Genomic DNA, 14,672 nt, shown 5'->3' on the forward strand with positions numbered 1-14,672 from the left:
TAAGTTTGATGCAGTCCATTTGTCAATTTCTGCAGTTGTTGCTTGTGCTTCTGGTATAATATCTAAAAATTGGTGCCAGTGTCATAGTTTTTCCCTATGTCTTCTTCTAGGAGTTTTATAGTTTCTTACGTTTAGGTCTTTAATCCAATATTAGTCCTTTCATAAAGTGTTTGTTGTATTGTTGAAGAGGGAATAAGTCTTTTCTTTAGTATGATTGTATCAGGAATTTGCTGTATTTAAACTTTTTTTTTCCTCCCTCACACTCTCGCTCCCTCCCTCCCTCCCTCCCTCCCTTTCTCCCTTTTTTCTTCCCTACCCCCTTCCCTCCTTCTCTTCTTCCCTCCACTATAGTTTGAAGATATGTACTCATTTTTTTGGTTCTTAATTGCTGTGCTGATAGAAGAATTCATTTTCAACATTTTCTTGTTTGTTACTTGGTTGGCAGGAAGAAGATGAGCCTTAAGTCTGAACGCCGAGGAATTCATGTGGATCAGTCAGAGCTCCTGTGCAAGAAAGGATGTGGTTACTACGGCAACCCTGCTTGGCAGGGTTTCTGTTCCAAATGCTGGAGGGAGGAGTACCACAAAGCCAGGCAGAAGCAGATTCAGGAGGATTGGGAACTGGCGGAGCGGTAAAAAGACTTAACTAGGGGTGGCGTAACAGTGTTATACTGGATACATAGTTCTGTCACTGTCAGCATATATTTTTTCTCTTCTGTTTTGATCTATCAGCAAGTCAGCTTAATATAAAGAGAAATGGATTTTCCCCCCTCTTCTTCTCTGTCAACATTTAATAAATAGAAGGTGTGATCAAACAACACGGTAAATATTTAAATTTTTAAAAAATTACAGTAAAAGACACATTGCCCCTAATCCCCCTCAAAATACTCCCCTTCGCTTAGAACACACTTATCCCATCATTCTTGCCACTTTCTGAAGCAATTCTGGAAATCCTCTTTCATGAGTGTCTTGAATTGTGCTGTCTTGGCTGCCTCAATGTCCTGAATCCATTCAAAACATTTACCTTTCATGGTCATTTTGACTTTGGGGAAGAGCCAGCAGTTGCACGGTGCCAGATCCAGTGAATAAGGTGGATGAGGACACACTGTAATGTTTTTATTTGACAGAAATTGCCATACCAGAGGAATGTGTGACATGGAGCCTTTCTGTTGTGATCACAAAATACGGTGAATGTTGCTGCCGAGTGCCATCCAACAGAAAGGCAGGGATCTTCAATACAGGAAGTGGTGTGTCAAACCTTCATAACAGTGTGTGACAAGTTTCCATTTGTTCGGTGCAGCCAATCGGATGTGAGTATAGTTGAGAGAAGGTGTGTTTTAAAGTATACCGTAAATCATCCTCCATTATGACAATGCTCCGTGTCACATCACTTCTGGTGCAGCAGTGTCTGTCAAATAAATCGTTACCTGGGTGGTAAACCCACAATGTGATTTATAAATGATGTATTACAGAATTGTACACCTGAAACCTGTGTAACTTTGCTAACAATTGTCACCCAATAAACTTTAATTAAAAAAAATAAAATAAAATAAATAAACATTACAGTGTGTTCTTATCCACCATATTCACCAGATCTGGCACCATGCCACTTCTGGCTCTTCCCCAAAGTTAAATTGATTCAGGACATCGAGGCAGCTACAAGAGCACAACTAAAGACACTTACAAAAGAGGACTTCCAGAACTGCTTCAGAAAGTGGCAAGAACAATGAGATAAATGTGTTCAAAGTGAGCGGGAGTATTTTGAAGGGGATTAATGGCAATGTGTCTTTCACTGTAATAAATTTTTTTTTTATTTAAACACCATATTGTTTAATCACACCTCATAGCTTTCAGTGATTTCTTCATTTTCTCTTTGTCTTACCTTTTAATTATTTTGTGTTTCGGATGTGTTAGTCTTAGTTCTAAAATAGACAAGCTCCTTAGAGTAGAAAGACAGAGATAAACGTACTTCATGTTGGGGTTAAATTAGCAACATGTATATGATGTATCTGGCTCTCATCAAGCATTGTTTTCCTCATTTTGTTGCTATATCCAGCATGGCATCTGGCACAGTCATAAACATATATGAAAATTTAATTTTTCCTGAATGGGGTTTGTAGGTCAAAAGTATTATTTGATAAACTTGTATTATCCAGAAATATTATTATGATAAAAATTAGAAGATGGAATAACTTCCATCTTGTGTGCATAGGAACTAATAAAATGCCATGAATAATGTTAATCCTTTGCCAAAGCGCCCTAGAAACTAAAACTTCTCAATAAAAAAGAAAGTCAAACTGAACTTGACAGCTTTTGCTAGTTTTTTGTATCTAATCAGCCACATTTGTAGAGTGACTCTTTTGCTAGCTTCTGTGGTAAACTCAGAGAATTATAAAGTCCACTCACTGCTTTCAGTGACTCCACAGTCAGTCAACGAGAGAAAATGCTGACATAGAACATTAATTATTGGGTTGTCGGAAAAGTCATGATGCGTTTTTGCAATGAAAAACAAAAATACATCATGACTTTTCCGACAACCCAGTATTTCCTCAGATTTCCCACTGTACTCCTGATATTCTCAGTAGCTGGTCCTATTTCATAAAAAAAATAGAGGCTACTAGGCACAAACTCTCTTAGCTTGCTCTCCTCTCCACATCAGAATATACCAATATCTTTATATTAAACTCTGTTTTGTCTCAGAGAAAGATGTGTCCTATTCCTTTCTCAGTCTACACCTCTCCCTGTGATTTTGTTGTTTTCTTACTCCTTCCAGTTGTGACCTCGCTTGAGGTTTCCTACAGTACAATTTCTCAAATTTGCACAGATCTGAAAATCACCTGAAAATCTTGTAGAAACAATGATAGCTGGACCTCAGCCTCAGAGTCTCTGACTTAATTTTTTGGGAGTAAGGCCTCAAAATTTGCAGTTCTAACAAGTTCCTAGGTGATGGTGCTGCTGCTGTCCTGGGACCACACTCTGAGAACCCTTATTCTGTAAATAGATAGCCTTTGAGGTTTATTATACAAACCTCAAATGCGGGCAAGTCCAAGTCCAAATCTATTGCTTTAATTCCTCTAATCCCCACTCCCCATTTTTTCCTAACCTTCTTCCTGTATCAGTTAACATGACTGTTAATTCAGTTGGCTAAAAAACACTGGAGTCATTGTTAATTTCTTCTTCACCTCCTACACTATCTGCAGCTACAAGCAAGTTCTAGTTTTTCAGTTTAGAGAAGTCTTGAATTTCACCCTCTCCTGTTTTCCAGGTCCTTATCTTCTCTCACTTAAATCTTTCTCTTTTTTTTAAAGATTTTATTGGGGAAGGGGAACAGTGTTGGGGGATTGGAGAAGGGGAACAGCCAAGTTGTTGTCCTTCAGTCTTAGTTGTGGAGGGCGCAGCTAGCTCAGCTCCAAGTCCAGTTGCCATCCAGCTGCCTGTTGGCAGCTTGCAGGTGCTCAGCTCAAGGTGCCATGTTCAATCTTAGTTGCGGGTGGGTGTAGCCCACCATCCCATGCGGGAGTCGAACCAGAAACCTTGTTGCTAAGAGTGCACACTCTAACCACTGAGCCATCCAGCCGCCCGGTGGCAGCTCAGGGCAGCTTAGCTTGGGCACAGTTCACTGGCCCATGTGGGAATCAAACTGGTGGCCCTGTTGCTCAGAGCTCACGCTCTTAACCAACTGAGCCACTCAGCTGGCCCTTAAATCTTTCTAATATATTCTTTTTTTTTTTCCCCCAAGATTTTATTGGGGAATTGGGGGAGGGGAACAGCGCTGGGGAATCAGGGGAAGGGGAACAGACAAGTTGCTGTCCTTTTGTTCTTCAGCCTAGTTGTGGAGGATGTTGCTTCACTGGCCCATGTTGGCATCATCATTGCGCTCTTCCTGGGTGAGGCAGATCGGTTGCCGGCCTCTGGACAGCTGCTCACGGTGGCTCTTGGTAGCTCACACTGGCTGCCAGCCACACACAGTAGCTTATGGCAGCCTGCTGCAGCCTACGCCGTCGCCGGCGACTCATGGCAGCCCAGCTCCAGGTCGAGCTGCTGCTCACCATCTTAGCTGTAGAGGGCAGTGTCACTGGCCTCCATGTGGGATCTGAACCAGGGCCTGGCTGCTCAGAGCTGGCGCCCCAAGCCAGCTTTTAACTAATGCACCACTCAGCCGGCCTCTTTCTAATATAGTCTTAATTATTGTCCCTATTAGTCTGTCTGCCCCTCACGTTGTCACACGGATACCTGTATCATCTTTCTAAAGCACATATCTGATAATGGTAACTTACAGCCTTTTTTGGGCCCCTCACATGGTGAAATCCAGGATGGCAGTCAAGGCTTCTTACCATCTAGTGCCTACTTATGCATCCAGCCTCAGTGCTCTGACTGCATTGAACTTGGTTCGTAACAGGAACCACATGCCTTCACATTTGTAATTCCTTCTTCCTGGTATGCCCTTTCACTTGGCAAAATCCTGTTTATCCTTTAAGACAGACCTAAATGTCACCATTGTGAAACCTTCTGGGACTTCTCCAGCAGACTTAGTTCTTCCCTGTGTTCTCATAGCACTTGAGTTTTATTCTCTACTGTAGAAACTCACATTATATCATAATTATTTACTTATCTTTTTCTCTCTTCCGACCTTGAACTTGTTGGGGAAAATTTGGACTAGACTTTATTTTTTTTATGTAACCCTAGTACATTTACTAAATGAACATGATCTATAGAGAAGGTCCCTTTTACAGTCTTTAGTAGCATGTAGGATAGTTACAGTATCAGAGACCTCAGACCTAATTGGTGTATTTAGCCTCTAGTTCTAAAAATTTTAGATCTTCCTCAATTCGTTGAGTAATACCTTTAGACACAAGGAAAACTTGGAGAATATCTGGGTCATTCTTAATCCACTCTTGCCTTACAGACTACAGCGAGAGGAGGAAGAGGCCTTTGCCAGCAGTCAGAGCAGCCAAGGGGCCCAGTCCCTCACATTTTCCAAGTTTGAAGAAAAGAAAACCAATGAGAAGACCCGGAAGGTCACCACCGTGAAGAGGTTCTTCAGTGCTTCCTCCAGGGTTGGATCAAAGAAGGGTGATTTTCTGAGTCTCTTTTTTTCTTCTGTGCTCAGATGAGGTACAGAGTAGATCCATAATACATGTGGGCTCAGTTTTTTAATTTCTGTAAACTTAGAGAATATCAACTCAGATTTGAGACTGAAATTCGGTTGACGGTCAGACGATATATGAAACCCAAAATCTTTCTGGTTGGAGGACATTGTGTTTTACGGAAGCTTGTTTACTCATATAGGAGGAATGAAGAGGGTTGAAATACATACTTTTTAAATAAAATTCATTCCTATCTAAGTGGCTATCTTTTTGGATGTTTTACTTTTTGTGCCTTTAATTTTTGGATCCTGATTTATTCTTTGCATAGTATCCTCACCATCTGTACCTTACCAGAATGGCTGTTTCTAGGCTTGAAGTCATCTAAAAAGGAAGTTTTTTGAGAACTTATTCGAGAGACAGCTTGTATCATGAGGAAGTATGGAGCAACAGATAGGAAACATATGTTGAGTGAACGTATAGGGAAAAGGCTCACTTTGGGCTTTTAAAGGGATGAATGTGACCCATAGTATGTATTTTCTAGTACATAGATTTGTATATATGTACTTGACCTTATCCTGTTTTTTAAAATGCCCTATAACCAGCAAAAGGATTATCACTAAAGTCAAACTTGTTCTACCAGTGAGCAGAAAAGCTAGTTGAAATGGCCTAGCAGGAAGCAAGAAAGAATGCCTGTTGTTAGGGCTCAGTCTCTGAACCCTTATGTTTGTCATCAGTTATGCAGTGAATTTGGAATGGTGAGGGAGACTGGGAACCGGTGCTGATGCTAGCAGAGGAGCTGTTTTCCTTGGAGCCCATGTCTCACCCCCAGCCCCCCAACCTGGCATAGTTGTCGTGAGGTTTTCCAGTCTGCCCAAATGCAGGGAAATAATAACATCACCTCTTAAGATCTTTGCTGGCCTTTCAGATTTAGTGACTATTGTTTTGTTTTGTTTTGTTAAAAAGGAAAGGTTGCTTTTGCCAAAACACAGCATTTCTCTTTAGTAAATACAAACCTTTAAATAATCTTTTTGTTCACATGATTAATTTGAAGTTGTTTCTTGGTTGGCTGTTAACATGTAGCAGTTTTCTCTCCTGCAGTAAGAAGGGGAAATAATCAGTACCTGCTAGAGATTAAATTAAGAATGTATTTGGCTCATGATTTATTTATTGGGAGGTGATGTAGAGGGTGGTTAAGAACAGGCTTTGGAGTCACCTGGTTTGAGTCTCAGCTTTGCAGTTTACCAGCTGTGTGACTGGGAGCAAGCTAATCTCTTCAAGCCCTGTCTATTCTGAGGGACAGTAATACTTACCATAGGCATGTCTTGAGGATTAAGTGAGTTGATATGTATAAAGAGTGTAGCACAGTGCCTGACACACATTGTAAGTCTCTACTAAGTGTTAGCTGTTTGAAAATACCTATGTTGTTTTTCTGGGAGAATAGTCTCTGCTAGTAAGCAGTTCAAGGGTACCGAAGGGGTCATTCATCCCTATTTAGCTTAAATTTTGTTTCCTGCTTTGGGAAAGTCACTAACCTTAGGAATTTATGATAGATGGTGAAATGGCATATGACAACAGATGAAATAGTGAAGAAGTTATAAAACCATATAAAACCATCGGTTCTAACTGCCTTGCAAATGATAGCGTGAAAGCCCGTAAAGGTTAACTAATTTACCCAAGGTCATGTAATGAGCTGATGTATTAGAACTCAGGTCTCCTGACTCCTGGTTCAGTTTTGTTCCATGATATCTCTTGACCTCAAGTATGTGTGTGTGTATCTATATCTATATCTGTATTTACATCTATATAGGTATACAATGAGGTTTCTATTACTGATGTGCATAATAGTCAAGCACATTCACTGACCATCCTGGGCAGTTTTGAAAAATGTCCTAAAAGCTCTGTCAATGTGCATCAAATTATAGAAATATTTGTACTTTAAAAGAAACAATTCCAAGTTATTTTTATTTTAAAACTTTTATAAAGAATATTTCTTACGTGTTTTCTTTTCTTTTAGAATGACAGAGTTTTACTTTAGATTTTTGATCTTTACCTGTTTTTTGTTTTGTTTTGTTTTGTCTTGTCTATAGAAAGTATATGAGGATAAAGACCTCAAAGAATTGTAAAACTTAATATGTGTGTATTAGAAAAGAGAATGCTGTTGGACCTTTCTTTTGCAGATTGCTTACGTAACTTCTGCCAGATGAACTTGGCATTTCAGACTGATTGGTCTTTGCACGTGGATAAAGTTGGCCCATACTAAATGTAATGTTGGTTTATTGGGTCTAGACTAACACAGACCTATGTGTTCTGTGTTCTTTATTTTACTTCATTAATATCTGATCGTGCCTTGCTCTTGGTATTTTACTCGCTTTTATTGTTAGCACAGAAGAAAGCCCTAAAGCCAGGGCACCTTGGTAATAAACAGAACACAAATAACCTTCGTTAAGGTTGAAGACTATTTTAATAAGAGTTGGATGCCCCTTTAAGAGAAGGTAAATGGAACAGCTTGACTGTAAAAACTCAGAGTTTACTTACAATTTTCTAATTTCCAAAGTAAGGTCGAGTGAGCTATAGCTTAACAAAGTAAATCATAGTGGATTGGCCAAGCTGAAATACTTGCTCTTACATTCAAAATGCCCTTTTTTTAAAGCGTTCAAATAGATGTTGTCACCCTGAGTAGAATCTTGTGTCCATCTTTTACAAATTAATCTAAAGGCTGTACTCCTAGAATTAAAATACTAGTCCTCTATCCAGGTCCTAGGTTCTAATACTGTTTTTCACTAAAGTGAACTAGGGTTCCTTGGAGAAATGACTGATTCCAGGGCTAGAGCAGGGTAAGAGGCTCCACCCCCACCCTCCCACCCTGCCCCACCTAATGGTGGAACCATGGTGGAAGCCAGCTTGAATGTAGTTATGTAAAAGAATATCCTTGTTATTAGGAAATACCCATATTAAGGGGTAGAGAGCATGGTGTATACAATCCACTCTGGAAAAAATTTAGAAGAAATAATACAGTTATGTAGCAAAATGTTAAAATTTTGTGAATCTGGGTAAAGGGTATAAAGGAATTGTTTTTAACAATCTTGCAGCTTTTCTGTAAATTTGAAGTTATTTTAAAGTAAGATTAAAAAGTAAATAAAACTATAATCCTCCAGCATTCAATGCTATCCCAAAACCAGAATTTCAGATGTTGATTAAGTAGAAGCATGGTGTTAATCACATTGTTTGAAGGATTACTAATGAAGTATTCCTTGAATCATCAGGGTCTGTTTGGTGCTCACATGAAACTGAGGTAACAATTCCCAAGTTGAATTTGGAACTGACTTTATAACTGTGCCTGTTTACAGTCATTTTGCAGGTATAGTCAGCTTGGTTGCCTTTTCTTGTTTACACCGAAGATTATTTATCTTGTAAAATCATTTTTTACAGTGTAGCAAATAGAATGCACTTGGAACATGATCAGTTTCTGACTTTCATTGATAAAGACAATGAGAAATTTCCCTTGACACTTAAAATGTGGTGCCTTTTATTCTCTAACATCACTGGGTGTCCAGTAATTCAATCCTGTTGTGTCACAAACTACCCAGAGTCAGCACAGATCCCCCACTTTAAGGGCTCAGCCCCACATGACTTCCCCCACTTCAGACACCAGTCAAAACTCCCAGGAGTGGGGCACCCATAATTCTGACCAACCAGCTATAAATTGAGGATTCCCACAGCCCTCTCCTCAGGTTTGATAATTTGTTAGAATGACTCACAGAACTCAGGAAAATAACTTTGTTTACTCTACTGGTTTATTATAAGGAATGCAACTCAGGATCAGGCAAATGGAAGAGATGCATGGGACAAGATAGAGGAGGGAGTGCCAAGCCTCCATGCCTTCCCTCTCGGGGCATGCCTCTCTCCTAGCACCTGGATGTGTTCTCCAAGATGGAAGCTTCCTGAACCAGTCATTTAAGGGTGTCTATAGTCTTCATTTTGTGGACATGATTGATTAAATCATTGACCACTGGTGATTAAAAATATCCATTTCCTCTCCCCTCCCCAAAGCCAGGGGTCAAGGGTGGGGCAGGACTGAGACTTCCCACTGCCTAATCCCTTGGTTGGTTCCTCTGGCAACTAGCCCCTATCTAGATAGCCCTGAAGCTTTCTAGGGACTCAGCAAGAGTCACCTCATTAGCATAAACTCAGATATGGAAGAAAGAGTCTTGTTAGGAATAAAAAAGATGTCCCTTTCACCCTTATCACTCTAGAAATTTCAAGGGTTTTAGGAGCTCTGTTGCAGGAACCCAGGGGGAAAGACCAAATACTGTATATATTTCTTACTGTGCTACAGACTATCTGCCTTTTAGTCCTATGATGTAACTATAGTCAGAGCTACTGAACTGCCCTTTATTGTTTGGATAATTGGAGAAATGTAAATTTTTTTACATTGAGATGAAAAGTGTCTTTTTAGTGCTAGAAATGGTGTTAATCATCTTTATTATATGATCACGTTCTTTTTTGATACTGACATTTTCAGGTTGTCTTTACTCTGACAACTATTCTTCAAGTAAACTTAGTGAAGATTTTGCTTTTACAGGTTTATTTTGTATATTAAGGATTTAATTTAATATGGGATCTGCCTTGCATACAGCCTTACATAGTAGGTGCTCAGTTGATACTCATTGATTGATTTAAATAGGAATAAATAGATGCTGTACTAATAGGAGGGAGATCATGGTGTGGTTGTAAAGAGCTTGGGCTTGGAAATCAAACAGACCTGTAGTCAAATCAGCTTTTCTTCTGACTGCCCATGTGACTTGAGGCACACAGTGACTTAACCTTTCTCACCTCAGTAGTGTTCATGGCTTAAAATGGAAAACATTATTTCATATGGTTTCGGGATCTAACAGCATTTTTTGGGATTAATGAGGATGCATGGTAAAAAACAGTGTCTGCCATGTAGAAAATTCTCATTGGGTGATAGCTATAAGTTATTATAAGCAAGAGCACATGTTCTGCTGGGAAGATTTTTGTAAACTGAGTGTTTAGATTGAGGAATGGAAAGCTTGATAATCATGGCAGACGGGCTATGCTTGAAATACAAGCTTTGTTTCTGTATTAAAAACAAGATTTTAAGTTGTAGAGCAAGTGGTAGCCCTTTTGGGTCCTAGCCAAAATGTCATGCACATGAAATTGTTCCTTTCACGTACACCCTTCTGAACATCCATTAGCTGTTCAAAACTACCTCACCCGTTTCCTGTTATATGAATTGTGTCTCTCTCACTTTCTACTCTCTAATCCAAACTTCAGTTCTCCCTTTTTTTTTTTTTTGTTGAGCCATCCTGCCACCTGTTGGCAGCTCAGTGACAGCTCAGCTTGGGCCAGGACGTGAACCGCTGTTGCTCAGAGCTCGCACTCTTGAGTGAGCTCTTAACCAACTGAGCCACTCTGTCAGCCCTAAATTTCCATTCTCTTATTAAAGGTTGGTTTTTCAGGAAGATCAGAGAGAAATGGTTGTTGATTTTAGTAATTTGTACTAATTCATAACTAGTGAATAGAATTAATCTTGACTGACTTTTTTGTTTTGGGTTTTTTTGTGTTTTTTTTGTATTTTAAGGTTTGTTTTTTTGAGAGCAGTTTTAGGTTCATAGTGAAATTAAGGGGAAGGTACAGAGATTTCCCATCTAGCCTCTCCACTACAATACAGCCTCCGCCTTTACCAACATCCCCACCAGAGGGGTACATTTGTTATAATCGATGGACCTACACTGAACATCATTGTCAAAGTCCATCGTTTACATTAGGGTTCACTCTTGGTGCTGTACATTCTGTGGGTTTTGGACAAATGTATCCACCATTATAGCATCAAACAGAGTATCCTCAGCTTACATTTTATTTTCATTTACATTTTGAAAGAGGATTTTTAAACCTTACTCCGTCTTTGGGGAAAGGATTTGCTGGGGGCAGAGGGAGGAGTGTGCCCAAGTAAAGCGATAAAGGGTGGTCAGAGCTCCCACTCTTGATTGGGTTGTAGATCTCCAGAGCCCGGGACTGGAGTCCTTCCAAGGTGTGCAGGCCTGTCTTTGGCATCAGGAGGCAGCTGTAGTGCAGTAAAGACCTCAGGCTCTGGAGTTAAGGCAGAGACCTGGGTTCAAACCAGCCTTTACCACTTAAGTAACTGCAACATTACGCAAGTTACTTAACATCTTTAAACCTCAGCTTGCTCATTTGTAAACATCATAAAGGTACTACCTCACAGAGTTGTGAGGATTATACAAAAAGGATTAGAAAAGTACTTAGCACATCATAAACATTCGCTGTATGTAAGCTTATTATTTTGTCAGATTGAATGTGTATTTTGTTTTTGTTGAGTGGTATGTTTTATAAATGTCAGTTAGATCAAGTTGGTTGATAGCATTGTTCAAGTATTCTGCCTACGGATAGTTTTTATCACCTGTAATATCAATTACCAGGAAAGGAGTATTGAATTCTCCAAATAAAATAGTGGATTTTTTTTTCTTCTTTCGGTTCTAGCAATTTTTGCTTCATGTATTTTGTAGCTGTGTTATTAGGTGCATACACATTTAGGATTACTGTGTCTTGAAGAATTAACCCCTTTTTCATTATGAAATGTCCTCTTTATCCTTGGTGATCCTCTGTGTTCTGAAATGTGCTTTGTCTGATATTGATAAGGTTACTTCAGCTCTTTTATTGTTTCGATAGTATATCCTTTTCATTTCTTTAGTTTGTAAGGTATCTCTATCTTTCCACTTAAAGTGGATTTCTTATAGACAGTAGATATGGGGATCTGGTTTTTATCTAATCTGACAATCTCTGACTTTTAATTGGACTGTTTAGACTACTTATAGTTAATGAGATTTTTAAATAAATTCTATACATTTACCATCTGGTTCTTTTTATCTCATCTGGATTCAGTTCTTTTTCTCTTTTTCTGATTTCTTGATAGATTTTTTTTTTTTTAAGATTTTATTGGGGAATAGGGGGAGGGGAACAGCATTGGGGAATCAGGGAAGGAGAACAGATAAGTTGCTGTCCTTTTATTCTTCAGTCTAGTTGTGGAGGACGGCGCTTCACTGGCCCATGTTGGTATTATCATTGTAGTCTTCCCAGGTGAGGCAGTCGCTCGCCAGCCATTGGACAGCCACTCATGGTGGCTCACGAAAGCTCACGCCCACTGCAGGCCAGCCCCACTTCAGCATATGCTGTCGCCGGCGACTCTCGGCAGCCCAGCTGCAGGTCGAGCTGTTGTTCACCATCTTAGCTGTAGAGGGCACAGCGTCAGTGGCCCTCATGTGGGATCTGAACCGGGGCCTTGCTGCTCAGCGCTATTGTCCTAAGCCAACTCCTAACCAATGCACCACTCGACCAGCCCAGATAGATTATTTTTTATGATTATATCTTTACCTCCGCTATGGCTTATCAGCTCCTTCCTTCCTTCCTCCCTCCATCGGTCCATCCATCTGTTCAGGGTTTACAAAATACGTCTTTAACTATTCTACTTTTAAATAATATTATACCACTTTACATATAAAAATCTTACCAACAGCATTCTTATGTTTTTTTTCTTCCTATACTTTGTTGTCCTACATTTTACTTCTACATATGATATAAATCCCACAATCCATTATTATTACTTTAGTGTCAAACAGTTAATTATCTTTTAAAGAAATTTTTTAAGTGAGAAAATGCCTTTTATATTTGCCCACATATTGGCCATTGCTGATGCTCTTTGTTCCTGGTTGTTGGGAAAACAAATTTCTCTCAGCTCTGTGTGCTCTGGGGATTGTTCTGCCTGCTCCTTTACCCAGTCAGGTAGTTTTCTCACATGCTTGTACAGCATGCAGCAACTCAAGGGGATTCCTTTGCAGTTACCTAGAGTTTTTTCAGTGCAGCCCTATCCTCTCTGTATTTTGCCATGCCAATTCTAGTGACTTTGGCCTCCCTGTGCTCTAAACTCTGTTTCCCCAATTCAACAAGTTGTCTAAACTCTGTTTGAGTTGCCTCTCCCTGAGCCGTGGCTTAAAAACTCTCCCAGCAGTGAGCTGGGGCACTTGTAGCATTTAACATGTTTATCCCTTTCTCGTAAGGGTTACTCTCCCATCTGCCTGTTGTACAGTGTCTGAAAACTATTATTTCTTTATGGTTCTTGTCTGATTTTCTAGTTAAGCCAGCAGGGTAAACCCAGTCTCTGTTATTCCAACATTACTGGAAGTGGAATTATCAGATTGAGTAAAGGATTAAATTCCAAGTATTAAAGAACTTTTTCTAGTCACACAGGATGTCAAATACAATTTTTGGTTCTCTGTATTGATAAACAGTGTTTCAGAAAAGATGCGAATTTTTGTTTTGAGTTACATTGTACCTGATTTGCTTATTTTTCTTAAAAACAATAGGTGGTACATCCAAATGGCTCAAAAATGAAAGGTATAGTCATCTAGTTTCCAAAGACTACCATCACCCTTCCCCCATATCCAGACAACCTTTGTTATTATCTTCTTCTATATCCTTCTGTGCTTTTTTCATTTATAAATACATATATTCTTATCCCAATTCTCCCGTTTTATATAAAAGATAGCGTACTACACATACCCTGCTTTTTTTACTTTGCAATACATTTGAGAACACTTATCAGTACATAAAAAGCATATTTTTAATTTTAAAATTATACGATGTTCCATTTTGTGGATTAAACCATAGTTTAGTCCTTTAGTCATTGTTTTGTGCCATTTCAGTCTTTTGCATTAAAATGAGTAGCCTTGTACATATTTCATTTTGTACTTGTGCAATTACAATATGTTAGTAGAAAACTTCTGAGAAATGGAATTGTTTGGTCATAGGATAAATGTATTTTTAATTTTGATGATTATCACCAGATTGCATTCCATTGCAGTTACATCATTTACACTCCCAGTTCCATAGTTGGAGAGTGCCCCCATTCCCTGTATCCTCATCAACATCAAACTTCAGAGTCTTGTCTATTAATTTTTTAAATGACATCTCATGCTATATTAATCTATGTATTTAACATGAGTGAGATTGAACATACCATATGTCCCCATGTATAAGATGCACCCTTTTTCGAAAAATTTGGGTTCTAAAAACTGGGTGCATCTTATACAGTGGTTGTAGTTTTTTTTACTTGCTTTTCCCACTTTTTTCGCACTTGTTTTTGCGCTCATACAACCGCTGTATAAGACGCACCCAGTTTTTAGACATGGGGAAATACGGTATTCATCTGTGTTTCCTTTCTGTCTACTGTTTGTATTCTTTACCCATTTTCATATTGAACTGTTGGATTTTTTTCTTCTCTATTTATATATGTCCTTTTACATTAGGGAGAGTAGCCCTTTGTCTGTGATGTAACACACAAGCATTTTTTTTTCCAGTTTGTTGTCTGACTTGACTGATAGTATTTTTAACCATACATACAGTGTTTCTGTGTGCTATTTTTCTTTCCTTTATTTTTTCTCTTAATGTGGTTGAATTCCTTAAGGGCTTCTACGTTTTGAATCACAGTTAGGTAGCACCCGATAACTTAAAAAATAGGCAAATACTTGATTTGGAAAGATAACTATAAAGT

The 14,672-nt window shown here is 39.1% G+C and overlaps 1 protein-coding gene across 2 annotated transcripts in view; it reads left to right on the plus strand.

Moving 5' to 3' along the window:
* The first annotated feature begins 440 nt into the window (after positions 1-440).
* The window catches only part of RABGEF1 (RAB guanine nucleotide exchange factor 1), a 41,835-nt gene continuing 27,603 nt past the window's right edge, over positions 441-14,672 (plus strand). Inside the window, exons 1-2 of one of the 2 annotated variants that reach the window (XM_019663718.1) lie at positions 441-631; positions 4,906-5,072. In XM_019663718.1, coding sequence (XP_019519263.1) covers positions 453-631; positions 4,906-5,072 — 346 coding nt within the window. In that variant the 5' untranslated portion in view covers positions 441-452. The remainder of the gene's footprint in view (positions 632-4,905; positions 5,073-14,672) is intronic. The other variant, XM_019663717.1, reaches the window with a different exon arrangement.

The sequence above is a fragment of the Hipposideros armiger genome, unplaced genomic scaffold, assembly GCF_001890085.2.
Source record: "Hipposideros armiger isolate ML-2016 unplaced genomic scaffold, ASM189008v1 scaffold_400, whole genome shotgun sequence".
Lineage (NCBI taxonomy): Eukaryota > Metazoa > Chordata > Mammalia > Chiroptera > Hipposideridae > Hipposideros > Hipposideros armiger.